This window comes from Salmo trutta, chromosome 35, assembly GCF_901001165.1.
Source record: "Salmo trutta chromosome 35, fSalTru1.1, whole genome shotgun sequence".
NCBI classification, from domain to species: domain Eukaryota; kingdom Metazoa; phylum Chordata; class Actinopteri; order Salmoniformes; family Salmonidae; genus Salmo; species Salmo trutta.
The window spans coordinates 38,940,145-38,961,820 of NC_042991.1; the positions used below are offsets into that span (position 1 = coordinate 38,940,145).

General features: G+C 46.1%; 1 protein-coding gene across 1 annotated transcript; it reads right to left on the bottom strand.

The window, feature by feature from the left end:
* Nucleotides 1-244: 244 nt before the first annotated feature.
* On the bottom strand, nucleotides 245-3,699 carry LOC115175182 (transcription factor Sox-7). Its single transcript, XM_029734420.1, has 2 exons — nucleotides 3,140-3,699; nucleotides 245-1,558 (listed from the first exon to the last, which is right to left on the bottom strand). The coding sequence occupies exons 1-2, from the start codon at nucleotides 3,372-3,374 to the stop codon at nucleotides 483-485; spliced, it is 1,311 nt and encodes a 436-aa protein (XP_029590280.1). The 5' UTR covers nucleotides 3,375-3,699; the 3' UTR covers nucleotides 245-482.
* Nucleotides 3,700-21,676: the final 17,977 nt, after the last annotated feature.

Here is a 21,676-nt window from a genome sequence, read left to right on the forward strand (position 1 = left end):
CAAGACAAACCGGACAACGACTGCTCCAAACGACCGGGCTGTTATTCAGTTCTGGAAATAGACAGATAGAAGTGAGGAACTAGCTGATCTATTTGAGCATCCCTGAGGTGTCCTTCAATCTTCTTCTTCTCTCTCTTTCTCTCATTTATACCCTCTTGTTTCCTTCCTTGGCCCCAAACAATCATCTTGCTATGTGATTGGTCCTGGTGTCGTCGCCCCCCCCCCCCCCCCCCCCCCCCCCCCCCTCCCCCACTCACCCTAACCCATCTTCAGCCAACCTGGAGTCATAGGTATCAAGCGTCTCGAAGTTTTGCCTTATAGATCACAATTTAATAACATTACACGGATATAGACACCTGATCGTAGATCGACAGTCTTCACTCTGAGACGTGTGGCACATTATGGCCACCGGGTCAGTTCCCAGGTGTGATGACGGGAGCCGTCGGTGTCGGCATGGCGACCGGGTGACTCGACGACCCCGTCTAAGAAATGCCGTAGTTGTTGTAGTACGCAGCCGTGGCGTCCGCTAACACAGAGATCAGGCTGGTTTCCGCGACGACGCTGCTCCCAGACGTCACCTGAATGTGACCCGTCACAGTCATTCCTCCTCCGTGTTCAGAGTGGAATACCCCTACACCCCCCGCTGCTGCCGCACCTGCCGCAGTCGAGTTCAGGTACTGGTCGAACTCATCACGGTCGACCTCCCCTAGAAGCTCTACCTGACTCAGCTGTTCCAGTGTTTCCAGTTGACCGTGGTTCTGGCCATGGTTCTGCTCTGGAGGAGGAGAGAGCTGACCCAGGTGGTGCTGGTGGTGGTGACCCGGGGAGAGGTGCCCCAAGTGGGGGTGATGGTGGGGCTGGAGGCCCGGGTGGACCTGGAGCTGGGAGGACCATGAGGATGGGCTGTAGTAGGACAGAGGATGCCCAGGGATGAGGCCTCCGGACTGAGCCTGGGACATGTGGGAGAGGTGGGCTAGGTGAGAGTGGGAGCCACAGTGGATGGAAGTCTGTGTCTGGGTGTAGTCGGGGTGGTAGGGCGGAGGACTCAGGCCCATGTGACCTCCACCACCACCTCCACCTCCGGGGGCCTGACTCTGACGCTGGTGCTGGTGGCGCTCCTCTGAGACGGACGAAGAGGAGGAAGAGGAGGAGGGGTAGTAGGAGGGGTAGTCGTGGTCCAGGGCCGTATCCAGAGGGGACATCTCAGGCGGGGTGGGGAGACCGTAGGGGTAGGTGCTGCTGGACGGTACATCTCTTAAGGATCTAACCGGGCTGAGGGAAGAGCGTGATGAAAACCCAACACCACCATCCCCTTCTTTATCCAAACCCAGAGAGAGACAGAGGCCCCGGGAGTCAGTTAGGGCATTCTGGTCCGGCCCCCCCAGGCTGCTCAGTAGGAACCCGGGATCCACACGCTTACAGATGCGCTTCAGCTGCTTCTTGCGGCGAGGGCGATACTTGTAGTTGGGGTAGTCCTGCATGTGCTGCACACGCAGCCTCTCGGCCTCCTCCACGTAGGGACGTTTCTGAAGAGGGGTCAGGGCCTTCCAAGACTTCCCTGGGAGAAAGATCAAGAAACAGGACTAGTTTAATTGTTCACTATAATCATTGATTTCCTGTTAACTTTTTCTGTAAGGACATATACAGAAATGGTTTATGGAGGAAAAACAATGTAACAGTACTTATTATGTTCTTATTATTATATTATTATAATATTATTATATTATATTAGTTGACTGAAACTTTGGTGTGGGATGCAAATAAACAAAAATGCTGTTTTTTCGTCCATAATAAAAACGTATAATGTTGTATTTGTATTATGTCTTTAAACCATCCAAAATCACCAGTGTGCTGGAGTTTCTACCTTTTTAAAATGAGTTTATCAATAATAAACACTTATTTTCTTGCTTATGTTCAGTGGAATATTCGTTTCTAAGGATATATAGAGACATAGCGCACACTATTAAAATGTTACATAGTGTTGCGTTGACATTACTTAGGATTACATATTTATTGCATTCAAAATGAAAAGCAACTCTCAAATATCATTGAGATAATTAATGAATATCTAGCGAGGATTAAAACAACCAAAGGATGCAATGCCATCACTTTTATAACACGCAATTTCCACATGATGGCTTCATTGAACGCGTAATCTTCGTTCTGAGAATGGACAAACAATAGCATATATTTATGGAAAACATTTTCAATTTCCTCTTCGGGGTGTATATGTAAATTAAGAATAAACTCTCCCATGTTGACTGGATTAATGCATTATATGCTTATTTTTCACACTGTAAGACGTGGTACCATTTTATTAAAGAGCAACATAATATGAATCATCATTTAATCATATGAATCACGATCATTTTAACGAAATAATTCATTATTGGTATATCAGTTATACCCGAAGGTCAAACCTAATCTTAAATCAAATGTAAATCCCCCCGTCAATTCGATATAGGGAATGGATAGGTCTATGCTTTCTAAGTTTAAACAAATTTCAACAATATTTATATTTAACCTCATAATATAGTTTGACAGTTTTTATATAATTGTAATGAAATAACATTTGTAATAAAATAATAAAATGTCATAACTGCGCTAAATGCGCCAGGACGCACGCTGAGATTTATGCACTAATACAAGTGACCCGCAGGCCTCCTGCTAAACTACCACTACTGGTAGAGAACCTGTAATGGATTTGATTGCATTTTAATTGAATTTAGCGACGTCCACTTATGAATTAACTGCAAGTTTTGGTCCAGATGAGGAGTTATTTTGGTTTTAATTTTAAGGAGATATGGATGATGCTCAAATATTGCCTCCCCCCCCCCCCCACAAAACAAAAAAATACAAAGAAACTATGTTTTTATGTATTGTATTTTCTTTATATACTTTTTGAATACCAAAACAGAAACAAACGTTTTGATTTGATATCTCACTTAATTTTGAAAAGGTTTAGGCAATTAATAGCTCTGATTTGACATAGGCTAACTTCCGGCAGAGCATGTGTAGGCCAATAGCATAATAATAATGAGAAGAATTAGAATTAGAATCATAATCATAATCATAATAATATCAAAATATGTAATTATAAAATATGAAATACGTCCGTAAAAATCTACGTGAATCTCACCCAGCATCTTGCTGAGCTCTGCGTTGTGCAGGTCTGGGTTTTGGACAGCCAGGCGCTTCCTCTCATCTTTCGCCCAGACCATGAACGCATTCATGGGCCGTCTGATGCGCGGCTCCGATGCTTTGTCCGCGGGAGTCCTGTGCGAGCCGTGTCCGTCAGGCACGTCCCCATCTCCCGTTGAGCACTCAAAGCTCTCCGGCCAAGACGCTGAGTACACGCTGATAAGCGCAGACATGCTCTCTCCTCACTCTCAGAAAAAGTTCAGCTGAGCTTCTCTCTCACGCTCCCGCGGCGCAGTGAAAACTTTTTCTCTCTAAATTTTTTTACTATAACAATGAAATGTGCTGTGACAAATACGTACTATAAGTACAATAATAATAAAATAAAAAACTTTGTTAAAATAGAGAAATGGTTTGATTCGTCAGCTGTCTAATTGGTTGAGATGTTGCCTAGGTTAAACTGGTGCCTCTGTGGGTTATTGAGAGGGACCGTGTGTCTGGTCGCTGTTCTGCTATGACGTTGTAATTCAGCGTTTCCTTGCGGTTTGGAAGGGAAACAGCTCTTTATATCTGAGGAGCAGGTTCCAACACTAACCCGCAGGACTGTCAGCTCCTCCTTGATTGCAACTTGAGACCTGCGAGGAAACAAACCAAAAAAAAGGGACAGTGACATTTACTATTCCATTTATTACTCATGTGGTACAACAAAAACAGAAACGGCTTTTACTGTAACGGTGGTAATGTTAGTAATAACATAAGATATAGTTCTAATTGGTTCTTAGCTGGCTACCATTATAGAATAGAATATAACTTTATATTCCCCAATGTCATGACACTACTTTCAACTATTATTTTATTGTAGGTTATCTGTTGGCAGTGATGTTCTTTTAAAACATTTTATTGCACGTTATCTGTTGATAAGACACATGTAAAAGCTCACATGCCAATAGATGCTTGATGCATAATGAGGGGAAATACCTTTTCTATTTGTTAATACTTCCACGACTTCTAATGAAGTACTAGACCTAGTCTGTTGATTTCTACATCGTGTTTCTAAGGTTACCTCACCTGTTGTGTTTCTAAGGATAGACTACCTCACCTGAAGTGTTTCTAAGGATAGGCTACCTCACCTGTAGTGTTTCTAAGGATAGACTACCTCACCTGAAGTGTTTCTAAGGATAGGCTACCTCACCTGTAGTGTTTCTAAGGATAGACTACCTCACCTGTAGTGATCCTAAGGATAGACTACCTCACCTGTAGTGTTTCTAAGGATAGACTACCTCACCTGAAGTGTTTCTAAGGATAGGCTACCTCACCTGTAGTGTTTCTAAGGATAGGCTACCTCACCTGTAGTGTTTCTAAGGATAGGCTACCTCACCTGTAGTGTTTCTAAGGATAGACTACCTCACCTGTAGTGATCCTAAGGATAGCCTACCTCACCTGTAGTGTTTCTAAGGATAGGCTACCTCAACTGTAGTGTTTCTAAGGATAGGCTACCTCACCTGTAGTGTTTCTAAGGATAGACTACCTCACCTGTAGTGCTTATAAGGATAGCCTACCTCACCTGTAGTGTTTCTAAGGATAGGCTACCTCACCTGTAGTGTTTCTAAGGATAGGCTACCTCACCTGTAGTGTTTCTAAGGATAGGCTACCTTACCTGTAGTGTTCCTAAGGATAGACTACCTCACCTGAAGTGTTTCTAAGGATAGACTACCTCACCTGTAGTGTTTCTAAGGATAGACTACCTCACCTGTAGTGTTTCTAAGGATAGGCTACCTCACCTGTAGTGTTTCTAAGGATAGGCTACCTCACTTGCAGTGTTTCTAAGGATAGACTATCTCACCTGTAGTGATCCTAAGGATAGACTACCTCACCTGTAGTGTTTCTAAGGATAGGCTACCTCACCTGTAGTGTTTCTAAGGATAGACTACCTCACCTGTAGTGTTTCTAAGGATAGGCTACCTCACCTGTAGTGTTTCTAAGGATAGGCTACCTCACCTGTAGTGTTTCTAAGGATAGGCTACCTCACCTGTAGTGTTTCTAAGGATAGGCTATCTCACCTGTAGTGTTTCTAAGGATAGGCTACCTCACCTGTAGTGTTTCTAAGGATAGACTACCTCACCTGTAGTGTTTATAAGGATAGCCTACCTCACCTGTAGTGTTTCTAAGGATAGGCTACCTCACCTGTAGTGTTTCTAAGGATAGGCTACCTCACCTGTAGTGTTTCTAAGGATAGGCTACCTCACCTGTAGTGTTTCTAAGGATAGACTACCTCACCTGTAGTGTTTCTAAGGATAGGCTACCTCACCTGTAGTGTTTCTAAGGATAGACTACCTCACCTGTAGTGTTTCTAAGGATAGGCTACCTCACCTGTAGTGTTTCTAAGGATAGGCTACCTCACCTGTAGTGTTTCTAAGGATAGACTACCTCACCTGTAGTGATCCTAAGGATAGGCTACCTCACCTGTAGTGTTTCTAAGGATAGACTACCTCACCTGAAGTGTTTCTAAGGATAGGCTACCTCACCTGTAGTGTTTCTAAGGATAGGCTACCTCACCTGTAGTGTTTCTAAGGATAGACTACCTCACCTGTAGTGTTTCTAAGGATAGGCTACCTCACCTGTAGTGTTTCTAAGGATAGGCTACCTCACCTGTAGTGTTTCTAAGGATAGACTACCTCACCTGTAGTGATCCTAAGGATAGGCTACCTCACCTGTAGTGTTTCTAAGGATAGGCTACCTCACCTGTAGTGTTTCTAAGGATAGGATACCTCACCTGTAGTGTTTCTAAGGATAGGCTACCTCACCTGTAGTGTTTCTAAGGATAGGCTACCTCACCTGTAGTGTTTCTAAGGATAGGCTACCTCACCTGTAGTGTTTCTAAGGATAGCCTACCTCAGATGTAGTGTTTCTAAGGATAGGCTACCTCACCTGTAGTGTTTCTAAGGATAGCCTACCTCACCTGTAGTGTTTCTAAGGATAGCCTACCTCAGATGTAGTGTTTCTAAGGATAGGCTACCTCACCTGTAGTGTTTCTAAGGATAGCCTACCTCACCTGTAGTGTTTCTAAGGATAGGCTACCTCACCTGTAGTGTTTCTAAGGATAGGCTACCTCACCTGTAGTGTTTCTAAGGATAGGCTACCTCACCTGTAGTGTTTCTAAGGATAGGCTATCTCACCTGTAGTGTTTCTAAGGATAGGCTACCTCACCTGAAGTGTTTCTAAGGATAGGCTACCTCACCTGTAGTGTTTCTAAGGATAGGCTACCTCACCTGAAGTGTTTCTAAGGATAGGCTACCTCACCTGTAGTGTTTCTAAGGATAGGCTACCTCACCTGTAGTTTTTCTAAGGATAGACTACCTCACCTGAAGTGTTTCTAAGGATAGGCTATCTCACCTGTAGTGATCCTAAGGATAGACTACCTCACCTGAAGTGTTTCTAAGGATAGGCTACCTCACCTGAAGTGTTTCTAAGGATTGGCTACCTCACCTGTAGTGTTTCTAAGGATAGGCTACGTCACCTGAAGTGTTTCTAAGGATAGGCTACCTCACCTGTAGTGTTTCTAAGGATAGGCTACCTCACCTGAAGTGTTTCCAAGGATAGGCTACCTCACCTGTAGTGTTTCTAAGGATAGGCTACCTCACCTGTAGTGTTTCTAAGGATAGGCTACCTCACCTGTAGTGTTTCTAAGGATAGGCTACCTCACCTGTAGTGTTTCTAAGGATAGGCTACCTCACCTGTAGTGTTTCTAAGGATAGGCTACCTCACCTGTAGTGTTTCTAAGGATAGCCTACCTCAGATGTAGTGTTTCTAAGGATAGGCTACCTCACCTGTAGTGTTTCTAAGGATAGCCTACCTCACCTGTAGTTTTTCTAAGGATAGGCTACCTCACCTGTAGTGTTTCTAAGGATAGGCTACCTCACCTGTAGTGTTTCTAAGGATAGCCTACCTCACCTTTAGTGTTTCTAAGGATAGGCTACCTCACCTGTAGTGTTTCTAAGGATAGCCTACCTCACCTGTAGTGTTTCTAAGGATAGCCTATCTCACATGAAATACGTATAATTTTATATCATCATTTAATCAGCTGGCAGGCTATATCAATACGGTCTGTCAATACATGCCTTGGTTTGAAAACTTTATCTTGGGCTACATCTCAAATCGCACCCTTTTCCCTATTTTAGTGCACTACTTTTGACCAGATTCTTATGGGCCAGATACTTAGTGCACCATATAAGGAATAGGGTCCTTGTCTAAAGTAGTCCACTATATAGGGAATAGGGTTCCATAGGGCTCTGGTCTAAAGTAGTGCACTATATAGGGAATAGGGCTCTGGTCTAAAGTAGTGCACTATATAGGGAATAGGGCTCTGGTCTAAAGTAGTGCACTATATAGGGAATAGGGCTCTGGTCTAAAGTAGTGCACTATATAGGGAATAGGGTTCCATAGGGCTCTGGTCTAAAGTAGTGCACTATATAGGGAATAGGGCTCTGGTCTAAAGTAGTGCACTATATAGGGAATAGGGTGCCATTTGGGATATAGCCTTGTCCCCGTAGAGAGACAATACATTGTTAATTAAGCCTAATACATATCAAATGAATCAATCAAGAAAAGTTAAAATCTCCAAACTCAACCTATTATCCTCTGAATATGTGAACTAGCCAGTGGTTTAAACACCCAAGATTCTCAGTGTGTGTGTGTGTGTGTGTGTGTGTGTGTGTGTGTGTGTGTGTGTGTGTGTGTGTGTGTGTGTGTGTGTGTGTGTGACAAATCAGTTTCCTTCACTGGTCTGTGGTCAGCTCTGTGGCAGAGTGGAGAGGATGCCAGACCCAGGAGTTCCTGTTGACAGGACATTCTTAGGCTGCCTGCGGCCATTAAGTAGGCTACACCCCCCCCCCCCCCACCACCACCACCACCCACTGTAGTCTTATTAGGACCCTATCCTTACACCCACATAGAAACTGTCTGTCTGTCTGTCTGTTTCTATGTCTCTGTCTGTCTGTCTGTCTGTCTGTCTGTGTGTCTGTCTGTGTGTCTGTGTGTCTGTCTGTGTGTCTGTCTGTTTCTATGTCTGTTTCTATGTCTCTGTCTGTCTGTCTGTCTGTCTGTCTGTCTGTCTGTCTGTCTGTCTGTCTGTCTGTCTGTCTGTCTGTCTGTCTGTCTGTCTGTCTGTCTGTCTGTCTGTCTGTCTGTCCAAAATGACTCTACTCCTTATATAGACCAAATACCTATGGGTCCTGAGTCAAAAGTAGAGCACTAAACTCAGCAACAACAAAAAAAACGTCCTCTCACTGTCAACTGCTTTTATTTTCAGCAAACTTAACGTGTGTGAATATTTGTATGAACATAACAAGATTCAACAACTGAGACATAAACTGAACAAGTTCCAAAGTCACCATGTGACTTACAGAAATGGAATAATGTGTCCCTGAAAAAAGTAACAGTCAGTATCTGGTGTGGCCACCAGCTGCATTACGTACTGGAGTGCATCTCCTCCTCATGGACTGCACCAGATTTGCCAGGTCTTGCTGTGAGATGTTACCCCACTCTTCCACCAAGGGACCTGCAAGTTCCCGGACATTTCTGGGGGGAATGGCCCTAGCCCTCACCCTCCGATCCATCAGGTCCCAGACGTGCTAAATGGGATTGAGATCTGGGCTCTTCGCTGGCCATGGCAGAACACTGACATTCCTGTCTTGCAGGAAATCACGCACAGAACGAGCAGTATGTCTGGTGGCATTGTCATGCTGGAGTGTCATGTCAGGATGAGCCTGCAGGAAGGGTACCACATGAGGGAGGAGAGTGTCTTCCCTGTAACGCACAGCGTTGAGATTGCATGCAATGACAAAAATCTCAGTCCGATGATGATGTGACACACCGGCCCAGACCATGACGGACCCTCTACCTCCAAATCGATCCCGCTCCAGAGTACAGGCCTCGGTGTAACGCTCATTCCTTCAACGATAAACGTGAATCCGACCATCACCCCTGGTGAGACAAAACTGCGACTCGTCAGTGAAGAGCACTTTTTGTCAGTCCTGTCTGGTCCAGCGACGGTGGGATTGTGCCCATAGGCGAAGTTGTTGCCGGTGATGTCTGGTGAGAACCTGCCTTACAACAGGCCTACGAGCCCTCAGTCCAGCCTCTCTCACCCTATTGCGAACAATCTGAGCACTGATGGAGGGATTGTGCGTTCCTGGTGTAACTCGGGCAGTTGTTGTTGCCATCCTGTACCTGTCCCGCAGGTGTGATGTTTGGATGAACCGATCCTGTGCAGATGTTGTTACACGTGGTCTGCCACTGCGAGGATGATCAGCTGTCTGTCCTGTCTCCCTGTTGCGCTGTCTTAGGCGTCTCACAGTACGGACATTGCAATTTATTGCTCTGGCCACATCTGCAGTCATAATTCCTCCTTGCAGCATGCCTAAAGCACATTCACGCAGATGAGCAGGGACCCTGGGCATCTTTCTTTTGGTGTTTTTCAGAGTCAGTAGAAAGGCCTCTTTAGTGTCCTAAGTTTTCATAACTGTGACCTTAATTGCCTACCGTCTGTAAGCTGTTAGTGTCTTAATTAACGACCGTTCCACAGGTGCATGTTAATTAATTGTTTATGGTTCATTGAAAAAGCATGGAAAACAGTGTTTAAACCTTTTACAATTAAGATCTGTGAAGTTATTTAGATTTTTATGAATTATCTTTGAAAGACATGGTCCTGAAAAGGGACATATCTTTTTTTGCTGAGTTTAAATAGGGAATAGGATGTCATTTGGAAAAGGGCCCTGGTCTAAAGTAGTGCACTATATAGGGAATAAGGTGCCATAGGGCTGTGGTCTAAAATAGTGCACTATGTAGGGAATAGGATGCCGTTTGAGACACGTATCAATATGGGGACTTACCACTCAGGAACAGGAAACAGCACCTGATTCCCCATATTGCGTAGAGCTGACAACATGACACGACATCACTGATATATAGGCCTCCACTTCCTCCTGCAATCCTGACGGGTGTGTGAGAGAGTGTGTGAGAGAGAGAGAGAGAGAGAGAGAGAGAGTGTGTGTGAGGGAGAGAGAGTGTGTGTGAGGGAGAGTGTGAGAGAGAGCGAGAGAGAGTGTGAGAGAGAGAGTGTGAGAGAGAGAGAGAGAGAGAGTGTGAGTGAGAGAGACAGATAGAGCGTGTGAGAGAGAGTGAGAGAATGCGTGAGAGAGTGTGAGAGAGAGAGTTAGAGAGAGAGACAGATAGAGAGTGTGAGAGAGAATGAGAGAGTGTGAACATATGTTTCCCATGCCAATAAAAAACCCTTAAATTGAGAGCGAGAGAGAGAGAGAGAGAGAGAGACTTTCTTAAAGTTCAACAAGTCCTCCAGACCCCCTTGCCAGTCCCCAGTCTCTGCCATCACCTGCAGTGGCGGAAACATTGAAGGCCCTTACCCCTTTGGCCGCTCAAACACCCCCCTTACCAGCTCAGACAGTGCCTTCTGGAACTCCCCCAGGAATCTCTCCAGCAGCCTAAGAGATGTTAGTCCTGTTTGTTGAGCCAAGACTTCCGGGATTTTTCACCCCTCCTCCCCCAGCAGCCGCAGGTCACCCAGCTTTAGAAAACCCCCTGCCATCAGTCGCTTCTGCATAGTGGCCGATTGAACCGATCTCAAAAGTATGGTTGGATTGTGGAAGATTGGCTCCTCCCACACCCACAGCCCAGGCTCCACACCCCTTTCTCGTGTGGGCCTTAGCAGCTACTCAGCACCGCAGAGTAAAAATCAGAGAGACCTGCTGTACTCAGCCTCTCCAGCCTCATGAGGAACAGCTGCTGGTCCCTAATCCACCAGCTCTCCTCAGCAGCGCGCGTGCTGGTCCAACCCTAATCCACCAGCTCTCCTCAGCAGCGCGCATGCTGGTCCAACCCTAATCCATCAGCTCTCCTCAGCAGCGCGCATGCTGGTCCCTTCCAGCCGACATAAGTATGGTACAGCAGTCTCTGCTGTGTTTTGGTCGGAATGCAGCCACCTTGCTCTCCAGTTCCACCCTGTTCTGTCTTCCTTCCTCCTTCAACACTGACACCCTCAGCTAGTGATGGCCCGACCAGAAAAAACCCACCAGCTTGAGTTGCAGGTATGTGTAGCAGACTGGTGGGGGGGGGGTTTAGGACAGCCAGTTTATGCCACAGGGTAGGATGCTACCAGGTTGTTGATTATCAGCACCCTCCCTCTATATGACAGGTGGAGACCCCACCAGCTGGCCTGTCTGACAATAGGACGCCAGCCGAGGCCCTGGTGAAATAGACAGCCGAGCCATGGTTGTGTGGTGATCTGTAAAACCCACCGGGAGAATGGTAGCACCCAACATCCTATTGCTCTGATTCCTGGACATGTAAAACCGATCTAGTCAGGCCGTATTCACCCCTAGCCTCAAAGACCTTTACTCATGTATACTGTCTTGTGTTGGGATATCTAGTTCTCTAAACATCCAGTAGGTCAAACTGATTAATGATGTCTTTTAACACACCCACTGAGCCTGAATGAGGCTCCACCACATTTCTGTCTTTCATAAAATCCATCGTACAGTTCCAGTCCCCGCCGACTACCAGCGTCTCCTCAGGCGCTACCTGTGAGAGTTCCTGTCTAAGAAACCCAAACACATATCCCCTCTCTCTCCATGTGTTACGCGCATACACATTTATAAGGACAAAACACTTGTTGTTTCTTTCTGCTTTTACTACAAGCAGTCTACCCCACACACATCTCCTTTGAGGAAGCAAATTTGTCCGGCCAGACCCGGTGCAAAAAGGACTGCCACTAACATTTGTTCCATGGCTCAGCCCACTTACCCCTTTCCACCAGAGCCCCCAATCGACTTCATTCACCACATCACTATGCGTCTCGGGCAGAAACAACACCTGTACTTTTTTTGTTTTACATATTCACCCAACAGACTCCTCTTTCCCGCATCTCTGGTGCCATTTAACTTAAGCGAGCCTACCCCGAAGAGTCTCCATAAGAAGTGGGAGAAAAGCCGGCCAAGAAAGAGACCAATAGCAAAGCTCAAAATGCCCCAGTGCCAGAAAAAAAACTATTAATGTAAACAGTTGTGACTCACTTCCTCAACCTAAAACATTTCCTGGGTGAGAGGACACCATGCCCCTCATTTGTCATAGCGTGTTGTACTGATCTTTCAAACGTTTCCGGAACGCAAAACAAAAAAGCTTCAAGATGAACCTTTTTCACTTTTGTCGCATTCAGGAGCCTTGACAGTTCCCTCACCGTGTACTTTGACCCCTCTGCCTGACTGACAGTCAACTTTGGACCGATTGAGGAGGAGTCTGAAAAGAAAGCCACATCGTCCTCTTCCTCAGACTCACCTTCCTCCTCCTCATGTCCATCTCCCATCCGGACCACCTGCTCTTTCTCTCTAGTCGGGGCCTCCCCCTCAGCACCTGGCACACACCAGCCTCTCCCCTCTCCCCTCCCACCTCCTTTCTTCTCCCCCTTTTTCCTCTTCCGCTTGACACCCTCCTACACCCCCCTAGTCACTGACCCTTCCCCACTATACTCTCCTCATCCACTAGCATAACCTGACTAGACCCAGCCTCATCTACACCACCATCTATAACCTGACTAGACCCAGCCTCATCTACACCACCATCCATAACCTGACTAGACCCAGCCTCATCTACACCACCACCATCTATAACCTGACTAGACCCAGCCTCATCTACACCACCATCTATAACCTGACTAGACCCAGCCTCATCTACACCACCACCATCTATAACCTGACTAGACCCAGCCTCATCTACACCACCATCTATAACCTGACTAGACCCAGCCTCATCTACACCACCATCTATAACCTGACTAGACCCAGCCTCATCTACACCACCATCTATAACCTGACTAGACCCAGCCTCATCTACACCACCACCATCTACAACCTGACTAGACCCAGCCTCATCTACACCACCATCTATAACCTGACTAGACCCAGCCTCATCTACACCACCATCTATAACCTGACTAGACCCAGCCTCATCTACACCACCATCCATAACCTGACTAGACCCAGGCTCATCTACACCCCATCCAAAACCTGACTAGACCCAGCCTCATCTACACCACCATCTACAACCTGACTAGACCCAGCCTCATCTACACCACCATCTCTAGGATGACTAGGCCCAGCCTCTGCTGCCTGCGTGCTCATGGTCCTCTGCAAATTGACCTCGATTTCCCTCACTGGCGCTTGTACACTCACCTTGTCTACAGCCTTTATGTGGGTAACGCAAAGCTCTTATGCCCTAAATCCCCACACTCAAAGGACCGTAGACTATCTGTGCTGGCAAACCCCACGTAGAGCTCACCCCCATACCTCACTTTAAAATACACATCTAACTGTTGCTCATTGTTATTAAGAAACATGAACACTTGCCTCCGGAACTAAACAACATTCTTAACGGCATCTGACTGAAAACCTGCTGACAGTACACAAAAACCTCTAGCAAACTTACCAAACCGACTCAGCTCTTTCCGGATTTGATCATCCGTAATAAATGGAGGCAGATTCGCAACTACCACCCTAGTCAAAGAAGTTGAAAGAGGACAAATTGGCACCAACACATCCCTTACAAATATTCCACTAGCAATCAGCCTGCCCACCAAATGTACTCTTTTCATGAACATAACCACTGCTTTGGTCATTCTGAATGCCGGAATGTATAAATTCAGGTCCTACTTGTTTGCTGACCGTGAGCAGAACCTCCTCCACCTTTTCTCCAATCTCAGGAAAAACCATGGCATAACGACAGTGTCTCCTCCTCGCTAGATTGCGAAGCTATCACACACACACCACACCGATCAAAATCTCAAGAAACTAAAACTCTGTCCTCTTCCTCCCTAACTTTGAAAAAAAGCTGTGGGTACTGCTAACCAGCCAGTGAAAAATCAGAGCGCCAAATTCAAAACAACAAAATGTCATAATTCAAAGTTATCAAACATACGACTATTTTACACCATTTTAAAGGTACACTTGTCCTTAATCCAACCACATTGTCCGATTTCAAAAAGGCTTTCCGGCGAAAGCATAAAGTTAGATTATGTTAGGACAGGTACAACACAAGAAAAACCACACAGCCATTTTCCAAGCAGGAGAGGAGTCACAAATACCAGAAATTCAGCTAAAATGAAGCACTAACCTTTGACGATCTTCATCAGATGACACTCCTAGGACTCAATGTTAGACAATACATGTATGTTTGGTTCGATAAAGTTCATATTTATATCCAAAAACAGCATTTTATATTGGCGCGTGATGTTCAGAAAATATTTTGCCTCCAATAGTGCCGGTGAATCACAACAATTTACACAACAATTTACAAAAATACTGATCATAAACGTTGATAAAATATTAAACTGTTATTCAAAGAATTTTAGATGACCATCTCCTTTATGCAACCGATGTGACAGATTTCAAAAAAGCTTCACGGGGAAAGCACACTTTGCAATAATCTGAGTACGGCGCTCAGAAACATACACCAGGCAATACAGATACCCACCATTTTGGAGTCATCTAAAATCATAAATAGCATTATAAATATTCACTTACCTTTGATGATCTTCATCAGAAGGCACTTCCAGGAATCTCAGGTCCACAATAAATGTTGTTTTGTTCGATAAAGTCCATAATTTATGTCCAAATACCTCCTTGTTGTTTGCGCGTTCAGAACGCTACTCCAAATGTAGGAAGCACGGCCAAAATGTCACCACGAAAAGTAAAAGAAAAGTTATATTTATGTTTGTTGAAACATGTCAAACGTTGTATAGCATCAATCTTTAAGGCCTTTTTAACTTAAAACTTCAATAATATTCCAACCGAACGATTCCAATGTCTTGAAAAATGTTTTGGAACACAGCTACCTCCTCACGTGAATGCGCGCAAATTAACTCATGTGCTTTCCTGAGTCAACAACTTCCAACTTCCTTTGTTCTCTCTCTGTTCACCATAGACGCCTCAAACAACTTTCTATAGACTGTTGACATCTAGTGGAAGCCTTAGGAAGTGCAAAATGAACCCTAAGTCACTGTGTGTTGGATAGGAAATGACTTGAAAGGACTACAAGCACCCGATTTCCTACTTCCTGGTTAGATTTTTCTCAGGTTTTTGCCTGCCATATGAGTTCTGTTATACTCACATACATCATTCAAACAGTTTTAGAAACGTCAGAGTGTTTTCTATCCAAATCTAATAATATGCATATTCTAGTTCCTGGGCCCGAGTAGTAGGCCGTTTTATTTGGGTACATTTTTCATCTGGCCGTGAAAATACTGCCCCCTACCCTAGAGAAGTTAAACAGTCTACAGAACCCGGCCTGACCCAACGAGAATCTGAAGTCAAATGTCTACTGTTTGCTGATGATCTGGTGCTTCTGTCACCAATCAAGGAGGGCCTACAGCAGCACCTACATCTTCTGCACAGATTCTGTCAGACCTGGGCCCTGACAGTAAAATCTCAGTAAGACAAAAATAATTTTGCTCCAAAAAAGGTCCAGTCACCAGAACCACAAATACAAATTCTATCTAGACACCGTTGCCCTAGAGCACACAAAAAACTATACATATCTCGGCCTAAACATCAGCACCACAGGTAACTTCCACAAAGCTGTGAACGAGCTGAGACAAGGCATCAAAAGGAACATAAAATTTGACATACCGCTTAGGATCTGGCTAAAAAATAATTGAATCAATTATAGAACCCATTGCCCTTTTGGCTGTGGGATTTCACAAAATGGGACAAAAACCAAATTGAAACTCTGCATGCAGAATTCTGCAAAAATATCCTCAGTGTACAATGTACAGTGAACAAATTATCAAAATCCAGAAAAGAGACGTTAAATTCTACAACCACCTAAAATGTAGTGATTCCCCTACCTAGTGGTGTGGGGTGAGTCCCTCTATCTAGTGGTGTGGGGTGAGCTCCTCTACCTAGTGGTGGAGTGGTGTGGGGTGAGCTCCTCTACCTAGTGGTGTGGGGTGAGTCCCTCTATCTAGTGGTGTGGGGTGAGTCCCTCTATCTAGTGGTGTGGGGTGAGTCCCTCTACATAGTGGTGTTGGGTGAGTCCCTCTACCTAGTGGTGTGGGGTGAGTCCCTCTATCTAGTGGTGTGGGGTGAGTCCCTCTACCTAGTGGTGTGGGGTGAGTCCCTCTACCTAGTGGTGTGGGGTGAGTCCCTCTACCTAGTGGTGTGGGGTGAGTCCCTCTTCCTAGTGGTGTGGGGTGAGTCCCTCTACCTAGTGGTGTGGGGTGAGTCCCTCTATCTAGTGGTGTGGGGTGAGTCCCTCTCCCTAGTGGTGTGGGGTGAGTCCCTCTATCTAGTGGTGTGGGGTGAGTCCCTCTACCTAGTGGTGTTGGGTGAGTCCCTCTACCTAGTGGTGTGGGGTGAGTCCCTCTACCTAGTGGTGTTGGGTGAGTCCCTCTACCTAGTGGTGTGGGGTGAGTCCCTCTACCTAGTGGTGTGGGGTGAGTCCCTCTACCTAGTGGTGTGGGGTGAGTCCCTCTACCTAGTGGTGTGGGGTGAGTCCCTCTATCTAGTGGTGTGGGGTGAGTCCCTCTCCCTAGTGGTGTTGGGTGAGTCCCTCTACCTAGTGGTGGAGTGGTGTGGGGTGAGTCCCTCTACCTAGTGGTGTGGGGTGAGTCCCTCTCCCTAGTGGTGTGGGGTGAGTCCCTCTATCTAGTGGTGTGGGGTGAGCTCCTCTACCTAGTGGTGTGGGGTGAGTCCCTCTATCTAGTGGTGTGGGGTGAGTCCCTCTACCTAGTGGTGTGGGGTGAGGCTCTCTACCTAGTGGTGTGGGGTGAGTCCCTCTACCTAGTGGTGTTGGGTGAGTCCCTCTCCCTAGTGGTGTGGGGTGAGTCCCTCTACCTAGTGGTCCCTCTACCTAGTGGTGTGGGGTGAGTCCCTCTACCTAGTGGTGTGGGGTGAGTCCCTCTACCTAGTGGTCCCTCTTCCTAGTGGTGTGGGGTGAGTCCCTCTTCCTAGTGGTGTGGGGTGAGTCCCTCTACCTAGTGGTGTGGGGTGAGTCCCTCTACCTAGTGGTGTGGGGTGAGTCCCTCTACCTAGTGGTGGAGTGGTGTGGGGTGAGTCCCTCTACCTAGTGGTGGAGTGGTGTGGGGTGAGCTCCTCTACCTAGTGGTGTGGGGTGAGTCCCTCTTCCTAGTGGTGTGGGGTGAGTCCCTCTTCCTAGTGGTGTGGGGTGAGTCCCTCTACCTAGTGGTGTTGGGTGAGCCCCTCTACCTAGTGGTGTGGGGTGAGCTCCTCTACCTAGTGGTGTGGGGTGAGTCCCTCTACCTAGTGGTGTGGGGTGAGTCCCTCTACCTAGTGGTCCCTCTTCCTAGTGGTGTGGGGTGAGTCCCTCTCCCTAGTGGTGTGGGGTGAGTCCCTCTACTTAGTGGTGTGGGGTGAGTCCCTCTACTTAGTGGTGTGGGGTGAGTCCCTCTACTTAGTGGTGTGGGGTGAGTCCCTCTACTTAGTGGTGTGGGGTGAGTCCCTCTACCTGGTGGAGTGGGGTGAGCTCCTCTTCCTTGGATAATTCTACTAGCCACGCATTGAGTGTTTGGAACCAGAAACGGTCCTGTATTCGTTTGATTTTAAAACCTTCTAATTTGTCCATGCGTAGACCTTATGTTCCCTCTCCCCATGTGAGAATACAGCACGTTGCCAATCTTACATTCCCTGGATAGCCTAGCTCACGCAAAAATGTCTAGCGTCGGCCTAATGTCGGCCTAACCAGAGACATAAAAAGCACGTTCATGATCAGGAAATAGGCTACAATACCATTGTGGAAATACACTGCATATACACTATATTCACACCATATATTCGGCTTTTTCAGCCACACCCGTTGCTGGCAGTTGTGTAAAATTGAGCACACAGCCATGCAATCTCCATAGACAAACATCGGCAGTAGAATGGCCTTACTAAAGAGCTCAGTGACGTTTAACGTGGCATCGTCATAGGATGCCACCGTTCCAACAAGTCAGTTGTTCAAATTTATGCCCTGCTAGAGCCACCCCCCGGTCAATTGTAAGTGCTGTTATTGTGAAGCGGAAACATCTAGGAGCAACAACAGCTCAGCCGCGAAGTGATAGGCCACACAAGCTCACAGAATGGGACAGCCGAGTGCTGAAGCGCGTAGTGGGTAAAAATTGTCTGTCCTCAGTTGCAACACTCACTACCGAGTTCCAAACTGCCTCTGGAAGCAACGTCAGCACAAGAACTGTCTGTCGGGAGCTTCATGAAATGGGTTTCCATGGCCGAGTAGCCTCACACAAGCCTAAGATTACCATGTGCAATACCAAGCATCAGCTGGAGTGGTGTAAAACTCGTCGACATTGGACTCTGGAGCAGTGGAAATGCGTTCTCTGGCTGTCTGACTGATTAATCTGGGTTTGGCGGATGCCAGGAGAACGCTTCCTGCCTGAATGCATAGTGCCAACTGTAAAGTTTGGTGGAGGAGGAATATTGGTCTGGGGCTGAATTTCATGGTTTGGGATAGGTCTCTTAGTTCCAGTGAAGGGAAATCTTAATGCTACAGCATAAAATGACATTCTAGATATTTCTGTTCTTCCAACTTTGTGGCAACAGTTTGGGGAAGGTCCTTTCTTGTTTCAGCATGACAATGCCCCCGTGCACAAACCGAGGTCCATACAGAAATGGTTTGATGAGATCGGAGTGGAAGAACTTGACTGGCCTTTACAGAGCCTTGACCTCAACCCCATCGAACACCTTTGGGATGAATTGGAACGCCGACTGCGAGCCAGGCCTAATCGCCAAACATCAGTGCCCAACTTCACTATTGCTCTTGTGGCTGAATGGAAGCAAGTCCACGCAGCAATGTTCCAACATCTAGTGGAAAGCCTTCCCAGCAGGTATCCAAATACTTTTGTTCATGTAGCTGCGTGAGTGAAATCCCCAGTTTGGAAGGACAACAACACGATAGACGGATAGTGCAAGCAGGTAGGCCTATTTGTTTTAAATAATTCAGTTAATTATCAGTTCATTCTTACATTAATTCTGGCTTTTGTTCATTAGACCATACGCAGGCCATACAAAATGTAAACCCGTGCGGCTGGCAAAAGTTTCCTGATAAATAAATGAAGCCTACAGTGGCAAAACAAAGTATGTGAACCCTTTGGAATTACCTGGATTTCGGCATAAATTTGAAATAAAATTTGATCAGATCTTCATCTAAGTCACAACAATAGACAAACACAGTCCGCTTAAACTAATAATGCACATATTATTGTATTTTTGTTGTCTATATTGAATACATCATTTAAACATTCACAGTGCAGGTTGGAAAAAGTATGTGAACCCCTAGGCTAATGAGTTCTCCAAAAGCTAATTGGAGTCAGGAGTCAACTAACCTGGAGTCGAATCAATGAGACGAGATTGGAGATTTCTGTTTGAGATGCCCTGCCCCATAAAAAACACTCACAAAATTTGAGTTTGCTATTCACATGAAGCATTGCCTAATGTGAACCATGCCTCGAACAAAAGAGATCTCTGAAGACCTAAGATTAAGAATTGTTGCCTTGCATAAAGCTGTAAAGTATTACTGTAAGTATCTCTAAAAGTTAGTCCACGGTAAGACAAATTGTCTATAAATGGAAAAATGTCAACACTGTTACTACTCTCCCTAGGATTGGCCGTCCTCCAAAGATGACTGCAAGAGCACAGTGCAGAATGCTCAATGGGGTTAAGAAGAATCCTAGAGTGTCAGCTAAAGACTTACAGAAATCTTTGGAGGATGCTAACATCTCTGTGGACGAGTCTACGATACGTAAAACACTAAACAAGAATAGTGTTCATGGGAGGACACCATGGAAGAAGCCACTGCTGTCCAAAAAAAACATTGCTGCGTGTCTGAAGTTCGCAACAGAGCACCTGGATGTTCCACAGCGCACATGGCAAAATATTCTGTGGACAGATATTGTGTTGTTACAAAGATACAAAGTTGTGTTGTTTGGAAGGAAGGAACACACAACACTGTGTGTGGAGAAAAAAGGCACAGCACACCAACATCAAAACCTCAACCCAACTGTGAACTATGGTGGAGGGAGCATCATGTTTTGGGGTTGCTTTGCTGCCTCAGGGCCTGGACAGCTTGCTATCATCGACGGAAAAATGAATTCCCAAGTTTATCAAAACATTTTGCAGGAGAATGTAAGGCCGTCTGTCTGCCAATTGAAGCTCAACAGAAGTTAGATGATGCAACAGGACAGCAACTCAAAAGGCAGAAGTAAATCAACAACAGAATGGCTTGAACAGATGAAAATACGCCTTCTGGAGTGGCCCAGTCAGTCCTGACCTCAATCCGATTGAGATGCTGTGGCATGACCTCAAGAGAGCGGTTCACACCAGACATCCCAAGAATATTGCTGAACTGAAACAGTTTTGTAAAGAGGAATGGTCCAAAATTCCTCCAGACCGTTTTGCAGGTCTGATCTGCAACTACAGAAAACATTTGGTTGAGGTTATTGCTGCCAAAGGAGGGTCAACCAGTTATTAAATCCAAGGGTTCACATACTTTTTCTAACCTACACTGTGAATGTTTACACGGTGTGTTCAATAAAGTCATGAACAATTGTTTGTGTGTTATTAGTTTAAGCAGTCTGTGTTTGTCTATTGTTGTGACTTATATGAAGATCAGATACAATTTTATGACCAATTTATGCAGAAATCCAAGTAGGGATCTGGGTCTTTGAGCAATGGGGCGGAAGTGAAAGCTGTTCCAGTGTGCCGTGTGCAACCGCTTCACCACCGACAACCTGGACGTGCTGGGCATGCACAAGGGTGCTGAGCGCAGCCTGCCCGAAGAGGAGTAACACCACACAGCTGAAGGCCAACTTCCAGCTGCACTGCAAGACCGACAAGCATGTGCAGAAGTACCAGCTGGTGGCCCACATCAAGGAGGGGGGCAAAGGCAACGAGTGGCGCCTAAAGTGAGTGGCCATCGGCAACCCGGTTCACCTGAAGTGATTTAACAGCCTGAAGAAGCTACATACCATCAACGGAATACCTCGTCAGCTGCCCGGCTCCACACCAACCCACAGGCAGGGACCACCCTTGAGGAGAGAGGTGAGAGGGGCGACGACGGTGCTGAAGTTCCTGATGAAACGGCGGTAGAAGTTGGCAAACCCCAAAAAACTGTTGTAACCCCTTTTATGGTGGTTGGGAATGGCCACATCTACCTTCTTGTTGCCCATCCTCACTCCCTGCGGGCTGATTTTGTAGCCTAAGAAGGAAACAGCCTTCTGATGAAATTGGCACTTCTCTGCCTTGATGAACCTGAGTGACGTGATCCTCCAGGGTAGCCAAGTAGACCAGGATGTCATCGATATACACGACCACCTGGCGTCCGAGCATGTCCCCGAAAACCTCGTTAACGAATGTCTGGAACATTGAGGGAGCACTGGCTAAACCAAATGGCTTCACCAAGTACTCGTAGTGACCTGACATCGTGCTAAACGAAGTCTTCCACTCATCCCCCTCCCGGATGT

Excerpts from the sequence above, each read along its gene's own strand:
- LOC115175182 (XM_029734420.1), bottom strand. The coding sequence starts at position 3,374 with ATGTCTGCGCTTATCAGCGTGTACTCAGCGTCTTGGCCGGAGAGCTTT. Across the intron at positions 1,559-3,139 it reads AGAGCTCAGCAAGATGCTGG|GGAAGTCTTGGAAGGCCCTG; the intron begins GTGAGATTCACG and ends TCTTTCTCCCAG.